This window comes from Pleurodeles waltl, chromosome 12 (assembly GCF_031143425.1).
Source record: "Pleurodeles waltl isolate 20211129_DDA chromosome 12, aPleWal1.hap1.20221129, whole genome shotgun sequence".
In the NCBI taxonomy this organism is placed as follows: Eukaryota; Metazoa; Chordata; class Amphibia; order Caudata; family Salamandridae; genus Pleurodeles; species Pleurodeles waltl.
Window position 1 is genome coordinate 599,010,787 of NC_090451.1, and position 16,972 is coordinate 599,027,758.

Here is a 16,972-nt window from a genome sequence, read left to right on the forward strand (position 1 = left end):
GGAAATTGGTAAGTCTGCTTTCTCTTTGGTGATGTGGTCTCAGTAGAAGGAGGTGCTAGAATGTCCGATGTTGCAACCCGAGCCATAGGACTTGATGTTGGTCGGATTGATAAATCCATATTAGCCCTGGGGTGGCTAGCTTTGTTACCCTTGTTCATTCTCGCATTCCTCTGCCGTTTTTCTCCCTTTTTGAAAGTTACCTTTGAAGTACAGGGGATGCGGAGTGTGCCTGACTCATGGGCCCTGTAGACAATGAAGCAGTGTAGATAGGTGCAGGAGCGATTGTACATTGCTTGCCTGGGCAGCCTCATTAGAACTCCTTGATCCCTTACCTTTCAAAGTGGGGACTGATTGTGTCAATACTAACGTTTGCACTGCTGCCGTGGCCACTTCTGTGCGACACATCCTAGTGTGGCAGCTTTTTTGCCTGATGCTGGTGCCTTTAACTTCCTCCAGTGTGGAAGAAAGTACTGACAGGACAGAGGTGAGGACATCGAAAGTAGTTGAACATGACCAAGTGTGGTAACTGGTCATGGGCTCGGCCTGATCTCCGAGGACCATTTTGTTTAGAGCCTTTAGCTTATTATCAATGCCCATTACATGGACAGCAAGGGTATTAAGGAGATCCATCTGAAGCGCTAATTTATTTTAGTGAAATTAAGAGCCAAGAAATTACGTCCAGGTTATTTAGAAGAGAGTCCCAAAGGGGTGCTACTGGGGTGGGGGAAGGGCAGGGAGACTTTGCTATCAGTTTGCCTATCTCTTTTGTGTTCAGCCACAGGCATGACAAATCCCACTCTTTGGGATGTACTTTCAACCACCACAGCAGTGCCATCATCCTTCTTTTCAGATGCCCATTTAGATTAAGAGGTGATTCTCAAATAGTTCCTTTGGATTCATTCACAGGAGATGATGCCGGATAAGATTGGGGAATTTGCTCTGATGGTAAATGCGATTTAGCAAGAGTTAGCTTTATAGGGGTGAGCAAATAGTTTGAATGGTTGCAATCCCCCATCGCCCCTCTCTTGATAGACTTACTCAGGCTCAAATCAGGTGGTCCAAAGGGGCTAAGGGGGATCATTTCCATCCCCTGTAGCAAAAGCGATTCCACTGGCTCATCAGTGGCAATGTCCACTGGAACTGGGCTATATCAGGGACCCAGGGGCATAGTGTGGTCAATAAGATGGGCTGGGGGCTGAGCTTCAGATTTCTCAACAATCACGCTTGGATATCTTGTTAAAACACATTATATGAGTAGCACAACATAAGGGGGGTGCAGAAGGGGTGGTGGAAAGGTATAGATGGGTGGATTGCTAGTGGCACTTAAAACACAACATTTGTTTAAAACTAATCAACATTTTTTTAATGCCATCAAGACAGTGACGAAAGAGTGTGTGCGTGTGTGTTTTTGTCCGTGTTGGGATGTAAAAATCCCGGGTGAAATCTGACAGACACTTCCCCATACCCAACTGAAAGCACTTGTACCTAACTATTAACTAAATAATACCATTTTAACGGGATGGAACACCGCAAACACCCCCCTGTAGATACACCCCTGCAGAGTCCTCCCCATGGGCAGTGCTATTACTGTGAGGTTGTGACTGGCAATTATACCCAGAAGTTGCCCCAACTACAGGAGTATCTCCTTCGACAGATAGCTACAGCTTTCCTTCAAGAGAGACCTCAAGCACACTAGCATTAATGGAGATTGCCACATGGAAACCAGTTGAATGCACTAGGGCTTGCATAGTGAATGTCCTCCAATTTTCGGGGCTAAGGTCCTAGGCGGTAGATTCTTAAATGTCTTAGTTTGCTTTTTGGCATGCTTGTTTTCCACAGATAGGCAAGTTGGAGGATGCAACAGTGGCAGACTATCAGTCTTTATGACCAGTTTTAAAAAGTCGGTGACTATCCGTTTCTTCACAGCAGCCGTGATTATATGGAGTCCCTCATCAATCAAAGTATCAATAACCGCTTCATCCTCTCGCAGCTCGTATTTATGGGTGTTTATATTATGATTTTTGCTTTTGTTTTTGCATCGCACCTTGCTGTGGTCTGGTTTGGTGGCAAAATGAACCTTACCGGATCGCACGGTGCTCTCCCTTTGATGCCCAAAGCTATCCTGGCCTTCACTGATGTGCTCTATGGCGCTCTCTGGGTGACTGTAATACTTCCGGCTTATTGTATACCGAGAAGGTCGCCCTCGAGAAATTGTTTTTGGGGACTGGGAGGAAACCTCAAACCCGCCTAAGGAACAGTTAGCAGAGAAATGGGCATTCATAAAAAAAAGACACATAACAAAACAGGCATGTGTTGCCTTTTCTCTGTTCAGACTCTTGAACACAAACTATGTAATTGTAGATATGCTTGTATTTAAGCTCACAAAAACGGTATAGCAAATCCTGAATGGGTGATACTGTGTCTATGACCCTGGTAGTTCGTTCTTAGGTGTTTTGGTGGTGATGCTACTCCGCACATATCCCCTTGACCTTTTGTTGCCCGTAACGTTTATAAACACGCCATTTAGAGCCATCCAATCAGAATCATTATTTATAAGGCAGTGTGTATGGTCGTCAGATGCCAAGGAAAGTCTGTTGTGTGACTAATATCGCCTAGCAGCCTAGCTTTATAGCGTGAAGCACTTCACTTTCAAGAACCTGTATTTGGACTTTTCCCCCTGCGAATTAACTGTTACCCATACCAGGTGAGTGCTAGATTGGACGGCTATAGTAAATTTCTTAAGTCCAAACATATGGTGATGTATAACGACGCCATGTTCTTGTGATCACATTCCTTCTAAAAGTCAGTAAAGGTGTTGGAGTGTGACTTTTATAATCAATGTTAACATGAAAAGCTTGCAATTTAATGTCTAATGAAACCGCATAAATGTAGTACTAATGCATGCGTTTGAAATGTGCCCACGGGGAGTGGCCATCAATGTATCCGAAGACTAATGAAACTGACTAATAATTAATTAATGATGTACTCATGTATGATTTTGTATCAGCACTACATAGTTATGTATTAAGGTTTTGCTAAATTACTCAATAGGTCTTAGTTAGCATGGGTCTGGGCCTAGCTGCCTGGTCTCATATTAACTGTGTTTTCTAACGTGCAATGTGCTGCTTCCCTGAAGGACACAACGCTGTACTTTTTCAGAAGCTAGAGATATGTGTGTGTGTAACCGTAGTAAATTCTTTCTCATGGGACCCGACTTGCTGAAGGAGACATTCTTGCCGAATGCAACAGTGTAATTCGCAACAGGTGCAAGGTCGCCTAAACTAGGAGAAGACAATGGAACTACTGACTGGAGCAACAAGTGTAACTTTTCTTACCTGACATTCTACCAGTTGAAGACGTCAATCACAGGAGCCAATAAACTGCATGAGAACTGTCTTAGGTGAAAATTCTAGGAAGGTGTGCAACGGATTATTGGACAGAGATAATGATGCTCCAAATATTGCCCATTGGGAAATTAGAGACTTGTTCGACAACTTTGATATAACAACGTGACACAAGGAGAAATCAGCCATTCTTACTCTGCCATTATCGAGCCATTACTGGACATTCCACCGACCCATTACCTTGCCATCCTTTGCCCTTCTGAAAGACTTTGGGCCTGATTACAACTGTGGAGGAGGGTGTTAATCCGTCCCAAATGTGACGGATATACCACCCGCCGTATTACGAGTCCATTATATCCTATGGAACTCGTAATACGGTGGGCAGGATATCCATCACATTTAGGACGGATTAACACCCTCCTCCAAAATTGTAATCAGGCCCTTTGTCTTTTACTTAAACCATCCTCACCTTACCCCTTTGCCTGATGCACTTCTCCTCCTTATGAGAGAAGAGCCTTTTGCTATACCCTGCTGAGTCTTACCTGTTTATCCTGGCTGATGGCTGAATCGACTGATTTCCTGAGGACGAAGACTGACACTGCATGCTGCCCCATTTGGATGGGTAACTACCTAATGAATTGAAATTGTCTGTTTGCCTTTTCTTTCTAGGTACCAACTGCTCATTTGACAGAGGCCATAGTTAGATGTTTTCCAAATTCATGTTGCTAAATTGTTTTGCATGAAGCCCAACATGCTGATGCTAATTAGAGGTTAGTTAAGGTGTTCACTAATATTGGGTGCAAATAGACAAATGACTGAATTCTTGCTTTGTTGAATAATGTACTAATGATACTCTGCTAAAGTTGATCCATGTTGAAGTCGTGCTTTGTTCTAATGTTCAAGATCTATGCTTTGATAAAGTCTTACTCGAGTTGCCATATCGTAGTTTTGTTGATGTGCTTACTGATATTGAGACTAATAAATATGCTAGTAGAGTGTAACTAATAGGGAATAAATATCCTAACTCTTACTAGATTTTGTGTAGTTATTCATGGCTGAAAGGTCATGGTGTGTTTCGTTCTTATTGCAGGTTATTGATTAGTTTGATTGACTAGTTATTGTGAACATGGATTAGGTTATTGAGCTATTGATTGGCATGCTAGATAGATATCTCGTTCTGGGAAGTCCCCAAACGTGGTCAAAAGATTAATTGGCCTAAACGAGTCCCCTTGTAAGCTAAATTAACAAGGTTTGGACGCTTTATCAAAGGTAAACGTGCTTCCGTGCTTCTAAAGCAGCATTATGTCTTCCGAGCTGCAGCTTCTAGCTCCAAAGTAAATATATGGTATTATCCAGCCATTTTCTGTGCTCGGTGTGTGTGCACAATGGTGCAAGGTATAACTGATTGTTTACAGTGTCACAAGGCAATGCAATGTCACATATGAGCACACTGAAAACGCAGAAATGTCACTCATAAGCAATTCTAAACCTTGGCAGCTATGAAAATGGCTTTATTTTAGCCCCCTCTTGTCTGAAATTGTCCCTGCTTAAATAGAAGTCAATGGGAGAAATTAATTATTTTTTTTAATCTCTCCCTTTCCTCTTCTAAAATGTTGGCAAGTATGAATACCCGTCAGTGCCATCCCAGTTGCATACTACTACTTAACCACTGTCGTTGTAGTTATGTTTTTCTAGTATTATTGCCAACTAGTTTTGTCAGACAGCTTTACAGCACACAACATTCAAAGCTTCAAAGTTTGAGTAATGAGTGAACTGACATGAGTACATGTATGTTATTTGACTTCCTTACGCTCTGATTTATAAATACACATAAAAAGCACAAGTCACAAGGAGGACTAATGATCACTTTGCTTAGCCTTTTAGCATCAAATGTGACCTATAGAATGTACATAGCTTGGCCATCCATTGCATACATCTAATGATGAAGCAGGGAGACTGACTATCACTGGATACCAGATACAAATAGAAGATCTACCAAGTTGTATATTTCTTGTTTGCTGTCAGCTAAATCGCGTGTAGACACCTGGTCTTTTGTGGTTGTGAAAGAGGGTTTAATTGGTTACTAAATGATAAAGCCATACATGGTTCAGTGCCAATGGAGTCATACAATTTACTGAGTACTCCTATAAAAACATTGTGGTTGGGACTCGCATCATTTTTCCATGTGACTTACGCATTTTCTGACCATATGATCCAACCTCCTTGCAGTTGGTCCATGTGCGCCAATCATCTTATGCTGTTGAGACATGTTTCCAACCCACTTTACTGTCTAGCCAAGCCCACGTCATTGATCTTGTGCTGAATGGGCCTTACAATATCTATCCATATGCCCGAAGTTCCTGACTCTCTGTCTACATGCCTCAAAATGCTTACACTGCCTTTCTCTGAAGCTACCTCAAAATCTGCCAATGTCTTTACCTGTGAAACTAAAGCCAGGGCCATCAGAAGTGGGGGGCAGAGGGAGTTTTATTCCCTGTGCCCCATGCCTTTTTAGGATCCTGCAGCTATGCAATAACTTTTATTTTTAAATGTTAATACAACCCTGTTCTTTAATAATAATATGACAGATTACACTGCCAATCCTAGTAGATTGTAATTGTAATAGTATTCATATAGCGCGTGCTAGATGCTGCCTCTGCCTTGTTTTCTATCAACCTTCACAGCAATTTTTTTTTTACTCAGAAAAGGTCTCTCTGAAGTTGGTGACCTGAGCGAATATGACATTCTTCTCCGAAGCTATCTCGTATCAGTCCCATGTTCCTCACATTGTATAAGTATCTCAGTGTACCTCAGTCAGTCTATGTGTCTCAAACTTAGCATGGATATTGTTAGCGCGTCAGACCTTAATAAGTATACTTACAAGGGGACGCAAATAGGTCGAAGAACCTTTTGACTGGCAATTAAGTTCTTACCATAGCTCCAGTACATAATCAATAATCAATACACAATAATCATAAATCATTAGTAATCAATAAAATCAATAATCAATGGAGTCAGTAAATGTCACGCACCATGACCTTTCAGCCATGAATAACCACACCTTTAGTAAAAGTTTATTAAGTTTATTTCCCTATATTAACAATGCTAAGGTCATGTAGATTCATCTCAAAATTAAATGAAATACATATAAAAACAGCACTGGCTGTCCAAAGCAGCAGAAGAAACGCAATCTAATCAAAGCTCTAACCACAACACATTCTAAAGTTACAGTGCAAATCAATAGCAGAGTCAGTTGCGCCAAAGATATAACGTACATGGAATTCAGCAAAGTAATTTGTCAAACATTTAGTCCTTGTAATTGTCAGTCATTTATGAGGGCCCTTAACTAACGTCCGATTAGCATCAGCATGTTGGGCTTCATGCAAAACAATTTGGTAACACAAATTTAGAAGAACATCTAACTATGGCTCTATCAAAACAGTGCAGTTGGTACCTAGAAAGAAAAGCAAGGATATGCATAACAGTCACAGTTTATCATTGTATACCTATCCTTTGTATGGGTCTGCAAGGCAGAATCAGTCTTCGTCCTCAGGTCATCAGTCGATCAGCAAGGCATCAGGCTCTCAGTCAGAGAATATGAGCCAAATGTCGGCATGAATGTCTCTCTCCTAAAATCTCGAATCTCTCCTAAAGTTCTCTGAATAAGTCTGCTCTTTGTCGCGTTGTTATATCAAAGTCACCTAAACTACCCCTAATTCCCTGTTGGTCAGTCAATCGTATGTTCATATTTTACCCAATAATATTTCTATACCAAATCTATGAATTCTAATATTTCACTATTCACATGCAGTTGATTGGTCCACTTTACGATGTTCTCATCATCCAGCTCGTCAGTAACAATATTGTTGCAGCTTCAGCTTCAACTCCAGTCAGTATCTTCATTGTTTTGTCCTGGGAAAGTCAGTCTCACACACATTACACATAAAATGTCCTAGCAGTCGGTTCTCATGAAAAGCTTCTATTAAGCACATTTAACAAGACAATGGACATTTCACAGTTTAATTCATTTGGTCAGCATTTTTATTAAACACCAAGAAATACGACTTCTGCATGAGGCCTGGTAAAATAGGCCAAGACACTTGCTAAGTTAAGGCCTACAATTAATAAAGCTAAAGCATACTTCATTACCCATTAATATGACATATTACAGCATTATTCTAATATCTTTTTAACATTTCACATGTATTAATTGTTAATTAGTACACTTTGTGAACATTGGTGGCCATTCTTCGAGGTCACATTTTCAAATGCGTGCATTATTTTTCTACTTTATTCTATTTTCTACATAAACTCATTATTCAAAATACATAAACACTCTAAAATCCCACTCAAATGGCAGTGCCTGTAACAGAGTTCGGCAAGGCAAACGTCAATCACCCCCTGCCACATACTTTATTGATGGAAAAAAAGCTACAGTAAAGAGTAAGTGCGTGAGACTCATATCCATGTCATGATGCCCAAGGGATGTCCTGTTAGCTAGCTAGGAACTTCTTATGCCTTAGCCGTAATACTGTTAGCTATTTTGCCACACCAAACAGAAGTACTCTACTGGTGTTGTTTCACAGAATTCTAAAACCATCCATATTCCGCCAGGTACCCAAATTCTCACACAAGGCTACAATCCACTTAGCTCAGAGTTTGAGGTAGCAAAGGCAAAAGAATGTTTGATAGTTAGAAATGGGGTTTCTGGTTGGCTAGGGTATGCACCTAACCCAGGCAGAACCCACCACTCTAGTCATGGCGAGAGGGCTACACACCCAAGATAACTCCTGCTCACCTTGTAGTAGCTTGGCACAACCAGTCAGGCTTATCTCAGAGTCAATGTGTAAAGTGGTTGCTCAATACACATGACACAATAAATACACCATAAAGGAAACACAACACTCAGTTATATAAATATAAACTGTATTACATAAAATATCACTAGACCAAACATGACATGTATCAGTAATACTTTGCTACACAAGCAGTTGTCAGAACATCACACAGGTTACTTTTACTCTGCAAAATCAAGAAGTAGTCATATGAAGAATATAGGTTACTGGTTATTCTGAAACACAAGCAGTAGTCAGGTTGTCATTACCACCAAAAAGGCAGGTCAGGAAAAACATACTATTATGAATGCCTAGTCATCATTATGCATGCACACCAAATGAAACATTCTCATAGGGCATAGATCCTATAAAATATTACATACCATCCCACTGTATATTAGGCAGGTCCTGCAATAATGCCCATCACCCCTATCATGGTAGTCTGACATGCAATATGTACCAGGCCATGGAAAAATTCAGAGAAAACACTGAGGGTCACAGAACACAGTGGTGATCTGTAGGCCATTCAGCAACAATTACTTCTACACAAAAGTTGTAACACCTCGCCGCTTCTTATAACAGGTATGCAGTAATTACAGCACACCCTGCCCATCGAAAGGAGCTCCTGGGCTCCTTTTAGGGGCAATGGGGTAATGGAAACAGATTATTGGCAGGACCAGGGACCTCCGTCGAGGATCACTGTCCCGGCCTTCCGATGTCCAGGAATCTATACCACGGCAGCCTACCCCCTTCCAACTGGTGGCACAATCACAGGGGTGCATGCTTTCCAACTACCCAGCTGGGAGGCCTCTCTGGTTCTCCCGCGCAGGGGCGAACACCAACCAAGTCACGGCAGCCGCCGTGTCCTCACGATGCGGTTGCTGTCTTCCAAAATGCAGCCTTGCCTCAGGGGTGCGTCTTGGCCTTTTTCCGATGCAGAAAAACCATAGAGAATCCCTGATTGAATGAAATAGCTAATCCAGGGAAATAGTCATTAAGACAGCGAAGAGAAAAAAATAGAGCTACTATTAAATACCACTACATGGATATATATAGAAAAACATCAAGATATAGATATAGTAACAATATATTTAGTGTATGTCAAACTCTCATTATCCTGTATGTCCCATCTGAGGGCAAACAATACAGTACTATAATTCTATCATTTCAAAAGAATCGTATATCATAAAATCAATCACATATTTCATCAGTATTTTATTGTATATATTGAAAAAACATAAAACAAGAAATAGAACACAATACTATACAGAAATAACTGAAGACAATATACATAATAATCACCAATATACATATCCACAAACAATAGACAAGCCCAACCACTCAAAAACTCAATCATACAGAATCATACAAAACACTCATATCCACAATTCTAAAAGACCTATACAAAGGAAACTCAGCGCTCTTCACTGGACCTGCAGGAGGGAAGAAGGGCCACAGCATGCCTCTGATTCTATGGAGGCGGTGGGAGCCTTCTGACAGATGGACAGGCTGGAAGATTCCTGCAGGGAGACCTTGGCCGGTCTTCCCCGCCATCAGGGGCTCCTCCAATGCCCCAGACGCACCTTGCGCTACAGGCTAGTGACGCAGCGGCTTCTCGTTGCTCTTTCTCCAGCCATCGGGCCGCCTCTGCAAGCAGCGCAGCCCCAGCTTCCCCTTGTGCTGACACGGGTAACGTGTCTCTGGCCCTCCAGGCCGGCTTGGTTCTCGCTGGCTGAATCTGGTTCTCTGAGAGGGGCTGTGGCAGTCGGCCGGAAGGAAGTCAACAGAAAGTTGGGGGGAAGCCCCCAAAAACAAAGCGCTTTCCACGGGCTGGGGCAGAAACCACTAGAGCAGCATTTCTCACTACCATTACAACCATACCAAACATGCCTATGCCACCCCTCATAGATTAGACAATACCACTTAGACATATGTTAGGGCATTTCCAATGCAATCCTGTGAGAGAGGCAGCACTCACAGTAGTGAGAAACCAAATAGGCTGTTTGTCACTACCAGGACATGTAGTACATAAAGACATATGTCCTACCTTTTACGTACATTGCACCCTGCCCATAGAGCTAGGTAGGTCCTACCTTAGGGGTAACTTATATGTAGTAAAAAGGGGGGTCCAGGCCTGGCAAGTAAATCTAGATACGAGGTTTCTGTGGCAGTAAACTGTGCATGAAGGCCCTGTGGTAGGAGGCCGGAGACATGTTTGAAAGGCTACTTCTGTGCGTGGCGCAAGCTGCTCTGCAGGCCTACTAGTAGCATTTAATGTACAGACCCTGGGTATAGGGATACAGGTGAAGTAAATGTGCCAATTAGGTGTAAATTTCGAAGGGAGAGCACATGCACTTTAGCACTGGTCAACAATGATTAAGTGCTCAGAGCCCTAGAGCCAACAAAAGAGGTCAGAAAAAATAGGAGGAGGAAGGCAAAAAGTTTGGGGATGACCCTGTAAAAAGGGCCAGGTCCAACAAGGATCCAACATTTCCTTACCCCCTAGCAGGCTGGGAACTGATCATCCCCTACCCCTTTTCATGCCATTTAGAACTAAACACCTTGGTTGGTAGGGTATCATATATAAACTGGAGGCATAGCTTGTGTGCTATTGGTGGAGTGATTTAATCAATAATCTCATCATAAAGTGCCCTAGGTTTTACATCAATGAAATCTAACCTTAATCTTCCTTTACACTGCTGTACAATTTTAGCCCTCACAAACTCGCAGAAATGGCTTTTAATCTAGGCTCTTGGGAGAGAGTTCATACACTCTAGGATTAGATAACTATTAACCTCCCCAGTTTCAGCAGTAGTGACTTTACAGTTCGAAACCAGGGGATCCTCTTTATGCTGTGTAGCCATTAATTCACTAACGCCAGATCAATATGCTTCAAGGGCAGGAATGGGCCACAACTGATGCCAAAAAATATATGTCCTACATTCAGTTTAATGCAAGATCTTTTTCTGTGGTAAGTCAAGGTATACTGGTACATGGGGGATACTTTGGGTAGGAGATACTTTCTCATTCAAAACAAATTAACCCATTCACAGCAACTGTAAAAGACATTGTCTGCTTACTTGCTTCATTTACAAAAGGCTGGGTTAGCCTTCACATCTATAAGAGTACATCTTGCTGCAATTGCTGCCTTTTTACAAAATAGAAAGCCACCTTCCTTTGTTCAAGGTCTCACTAATTAAAGCCTTCATGGTGAGGCTCAAAAAAGTTATTTCATCCGTGGAGCAAGTATGACATGCAATGCTTGTTATATAACAATGCGATTTAGTAACTGTACACAAGTGGCTTAGTCTCCTCGAGTAGGAAATGCTCTAAACCTTTAAGGAAAAATTCAAAAGTACATTAAACTTGGGTGGAATCTATGGGTAGTGACAGGTTTTTGTGTTTAGGGATGGGTGATGTTTCGGGTGATGTGGTTGTTTTTTTAGGTCAAGGGTGGGTGGATTTCAAGTGTAGAAAGGGTTTTGTTGTGGGTCAGACATTTGTGGAGTTTAAGGTTAGTGAAGATTTATTAAGGATCAGAAATGAGTGGAGTTTAGGGTTGATGAGGGGTCTTTGGGGTTTCCGGATAAGTTGGGTTTAGGTGTGGTGAGGGTTTTTAGGGTTTAGGGATGGATGGGAGAGTAGGAGTGTTGCTGTTTTTTTTTAGGATGGGCAGCATTTAGGGTTAATGAGGGGTTTTAAGGTTTAGTGATGGGTAGATTTTACAGGTGAGGAAGAGTTTTAGGAGTCAGAGATGGGTGAAGTTTATGGGCAGAAAGAGTGTTAGAGTCCAGGAATGGGTGGGGTTTAGGGTGGTAAGGGGGTTTCAAAGGTTCATGTAAGAGAAAAGTTTAGATGTAGAAAGGGTTTTTGAATTTCAAGTATAGGTGGAGTTTAGGGTGGTGAGAGTTTTTAGTGTACAGAGGTGGGAGGAGTTTAGAGGTGGTGAGGTATTTAAGGGTTAAGTGATATGTAAATTCCACCTGTAGAAAGGAGTTAGGGATGGGTGGAGTTTAAAGGTACATGGGCATTTATGGTTCAAGGATATGTGGAGTTTAGAGGTAGAAAGGGGTTTAAGTTTCGCAGATTGATGTAGTTTAGATGTGATGAGGGTTCTAGGACCAAGGATGGATGGTGTTTAGGGGTTGTGAGGTGGTCAGGGAAGGATGCCGCAGAGAGGTCTGTGAATTAAAAGCATCCAAAGTAATTCCTTTACAAATTAAAAGATAGACATCCAAAATAATGTCCCATGAGTAAAGCACTGAAATAAATACCTCTGCAAAATTGTTTCTGAAAGTAAGACCTGCACCCCTTGCATTTACACCTTGAACAAATAAGCATGCAAAAGACGTTTTTTTTATTAAAAAAAAAAGGTATTCTATGAATTGGTTTCTATGAAATGGTAAATTCCATTCATCCTGCAAATTTCTGTTAGACAGCTAAGGTGAAATGGTTTCTCAGTAATGGTATTCAGTGAAATCGTTTTTCTAATAAATCACACACAACCACAAAAGATGGGTTGGTACAGAAGCAGAAGGCAAAGATCATGGTAAAGTGTTGGAGAAGAAACAGCAGAAACTTGGCCTATGTACAGATAACATGTTGGTGCATATTTTAGACTTGGATACTTCATTCCTTTATTTGACTTAAGTGACAGAGGTTTGTATCAATTTTGGTACCCTCATAACTAACATAAAAATGTTTTGTTTAACTCATCTTTGCGAAGGGACTGAGTTTGAACAAATATCAAACTATTTCACCATCATGGTGATAGTGTGGTCAGCACAAGGTCAGAACTCAACATGAAGTCTTATACTCAACATCAGTCTTGTACAGTTCGGCATAACTTGGAAGAAAGAACAACACCTCAATAAGAACATAACATAGGAGATGAACTGTATTGTTAGAAACATTGTGTAATGCTCTGTTAGAAAGATAGTCTAATGCTATAAGACAATCCTGGCCAACATATTTTCATCTGTCTTCTCTTCTTCTGAAGTGGGAGTTTTCAGCTGATCATTTTTTAATTTGTGTGGCATTGTCAATAATTTCTCTGGTTACAAAAAGTTTAGAACTGAAATAGGTCTAGTATTTTTTTGTTTATAGTAGTCGACCATCTATCGTGGGATCAAATATTCTGAAGATTCAAAGAACATATTGTAAGGTAGCCTTTGAATTTGTTTCTTATGAACTTATTGCCAAGCGTCCTATTTTTTAAGCTTCTATTATGGAAAGTTGTCCTCAAAGAATATTAAGAGGGCTTGCATTATATTTGTGCATGCTGCTGGAAATTACACTATTTTCGTTTATGTATGTTTTCATCAAAAAGGGACAACACATTTCAATATTATCTTCCTGTCCTAATTTGCTTTCTTTTTTTCCCCACAATGACCCTCTCCTGATCTTCACATTGGCTTCCGACCCCCACCTGCAGGCGGTCTGTCAGCAAAGGAGTCAATTTCACTTGCCAGTTCACAAGAAGCTGTACTATCAACAAAACCAAACGCCGACAATGCCAGGCCTGCAGGCTTCAGAAGTGCCTGGATGCCGGGATGAGGAAGGAAAGTATGTCTGCATCCTATTTCTTTACTATGAATGGCACAATGAGGGATGTGCTTAAAGCTTAAAGCAGTGGTTCCCAACCTTTTGACTTCTGTAGACCCCCACTGACTCATTATTGGAATCCGGGGACCCACCAGTGAGTCATTACTGAAAGCTGGGGACCTAATCTGTTAATATTATTTAATTTTCTAAGCAATCGTGGTCCCACTGACAAGGCTTCGTCAACCTCCAAGGGTCCCCAGACCACAGGATGTGAACCACTGGCTTAAAGAATTTCCTATTTTTTTCAATGCAAATTAGTTCATAAAACTGAGCTTTTAGGGACCACCATAAAGAGACATTTAAAGTTCAAGACCAAATAAAGAAAACATGTTTCCTTAAATAATATCTATTTGTTGGATTGAAACACATGTATGATAAGTGTATGAGGGCAACTTAAGGGAAGTCTTAAAGTGTGAGGTTCACACCTATTGTGCAGGACTTTAATTAGAGCGATGTTTTGGACTGGCATTAATCATCAACTTATATGTTGTACTTTGAAACCCTGAAGGACCTCCACTCTCTCTTCAAAGTTGTAACAAACCATTATAACCTGTTTCCATAGTTACAAGTGATTCCTTTGTTTTATTTTGCATAGTTGTGCTCTGTTACATAAGTATGGTTAATTTTTACCTTCCTCTGTGTTCATTCCTACTCAGCACCAGTTACTGTTCTATCTGGTGACAGTTGCTTAAGATAATGTTAAAGACTTTAACAATTTGTATCATAGCACCGTGTCCCAGTTATGATCAATAGTGGGGCTGGGTCATAGGCCAGACAGACGGGGGCTACTGGGCCGAAACAGTAGTGGTTGAGGATGTTTGCCACTGGTGTCATGTGTTCCATGCTACCATGGCTCTGCAACTGCACCAAGTAAAAATAATTTCCACACCTGGTTCACAGGCTTCTCAGGGTGATAGTGTGGTCAGCACAAGGTGAGAACTCACTAATAAGTCAAGAGATACAGTAACTTTAATATCCAGCATAGTCTTCACTCTTTTACAAAAGACGCTACTGTTAATTACACATCTATACTCAATGCTACACAATTCGGTTGTGAATACAGGGTGATATCCCTGGTCATAGTTTCTTTATGGCTGTTACACCCTCCCGCCTTTCTGTGCTCTGTTCACCTGGGTGACCCTGTTTAGGATTGTCCCATAGGAAGCATTAGTACAAGCATGAATAAGACTCAGGTTCTGATTACATTTGCTTACAAGTTCAAATGCCCAAATAGTTCAATAGTGACTCTTTATCTTACCCACCAGTGTTATAGTGGGCAGAAAACAGTTTGCTGTTATAGTGGCTATCTTCGACAGCAGGTGGGGACCTGTGCTAATTATGTGCGGTCCCAGTAGCATTCGGAGGGGAAAATGAGTGCAGCTCACGTCTTCACCAATGTATATAGTCTTTCGCTGTTCTCACCCGGAGCCATGGGGAAAGACCTGGATACACACTACTGAAGCACATGCCACTCTTGGCTTTGCTCTCTCAGACAGTCAGCTTTCTCTGGGTACTCACCAAGCTAGGAACATGCAGGACTTCTGGTCTGTTTCTCCTACTGCAGGGTTAGGCGGATTCCTCACTCTCTCAGCAAGCCGGCAGGTAACTAGGCCCTAGACAGACCCTCAGCTTCTCCAGCAGAAAGTGCAGTCTTCCAGTGATGTCCCCTTACCAATGGGTGGCTTGATGTCAGGCAGACACCAGCCCTGCTCACTCAGCAATTCTTTGAGTGTTCTGCAGAGCACTCCCTTCCTCAGTGGAACTGGAACCAAATGGGATGGTTTGGGTCCTTTTTTTATACACAGTTTCTAGATAGTGGATGGGGAGCCACTGGCTCAAACATCGGAAGCGGTTTGGGGTGATTCTCTTTTAAGCAAGGGTGGGTGGTGTATGTGGGTGTAAGGGGAGGAGCCCCATTATTCATTGGAGGAAAAAGAACAAGGTGGGAATATAAAAGCAGCGCAGCAGCATAATTTTAAATTAGGCTCAAGATTGTGTTTTTTGTGGGGATATAAACTTGAATTTTCCAGGCAATAGTCTGTCGACCTTGAGCCACAAGCTATGGACATTACATCATGTGTGTGGTATGGCCTCGGTTTAGGTATTTTAACATTTTCTGCCTTGAGGCGTTCCCTGCGGTGGTCCAAGACAGCCTCAAGTGAAGTTAATAGACTTTGAAGAGCTGGGGCAGGGTGGCCTGGCCGAGTCATGTTGGCAGAGGTTGGCCCTTACCTGTGGGCAGTGGGCTCTACTCATCTTCACACTTTCTTTACTGTTTTAAGAGGGAGTTGGGAGGAGTTGCTTCTCTTACAGGCTTCCAGACCGTATATGGTTCACTCATGTGGCAATAGTAGCTTAGCTGTGTACTTGGCTGGCAGAGTTACTCACAGGGTAGTGGTGAGCGTGTGGCCTCACCGTCTTGTATACTTCATTGATGTTTATTTGTGCCAATCACCCATCCACTACTATACTACAGCCAGGCTCTCTGATCCCAAATGACTGCAGCACAAAGCTTCTATTTTATCACAACAGTTCACATCAGTGCCCATCCTAGTGTGTCACTCCATGCTGAAGTCATTTATGAGCAGAGTGCCTGACTGCAGCAGAGTGAAGGAGGACTGAATGGCACTGAAGTGTGTGCATGTCTGTGTATGTGTTTCTCGTGGGCGTGTACGTGTGTAAAACAAAGTATGAGTTTCTGTATCATGAGAGAGAATGTTTGTAATAGTGTGTGTCTGCTAGAGGGTGGACGAGCCAACAGATTACACGGAAAGCCAAGCCAATGGCCTGGTATGTCCTTAAGAGGCCCTACACGATCCGATCTGCAAAAGCTTTTGGCATGCTAATAGTACAGCAAAAAATCATATTCAAACATCATAACACCTCTTCAAAGTTCAAAAGAGTGTTCCTTTAACATGGGGAAATAGTTCATCTTAGTACATCAGATATTGCTGCAAGTAACATTTACTAGAAAAGATACTTTTTAAACCTGAGAAACATTAATGCTCACCCCCTCCCGCACCATGAAGCTGATATAATTAGTACAAGACACATCATTTATTTGAACCCTCTATGTGCCGTAGGTTTTTCAGATTTATATGTTAATTGCATAGTTATATAAAACCTTCCCAATAAAATGCAGCATCTTAAAACACAAAATACCATTTCTGTAGTGGCTACGAGTAACCT

At 41.7% G+C, this 16,972-nt stretch overlaps 1 protein-coding gene across 2 annotated transcripts in view; it reads left to right on the forward strand.

Moving 5' to 3' along the window:
* Positions 1–16,972, forward strand: part of NR1I3 (nuclear receptor subfamily 1 group I member 3) — a 493,273-nt gene that overhangs the window by 177,016 nt on the left and 299,285 nt on the right. For both annotated transcript variants that reach the window (XM_069217814.1, XM_069217815.1), the window contains exon 3: positions 13,614–13,744. In XM_069217814.1, coding sequence (XP_069073915.1) covers positions 13,614–13,744 — 131 coding nt within the window. The remainder of the gene's footprint in view (positions 1–13,613; positions 13,745–16,972) is intronic.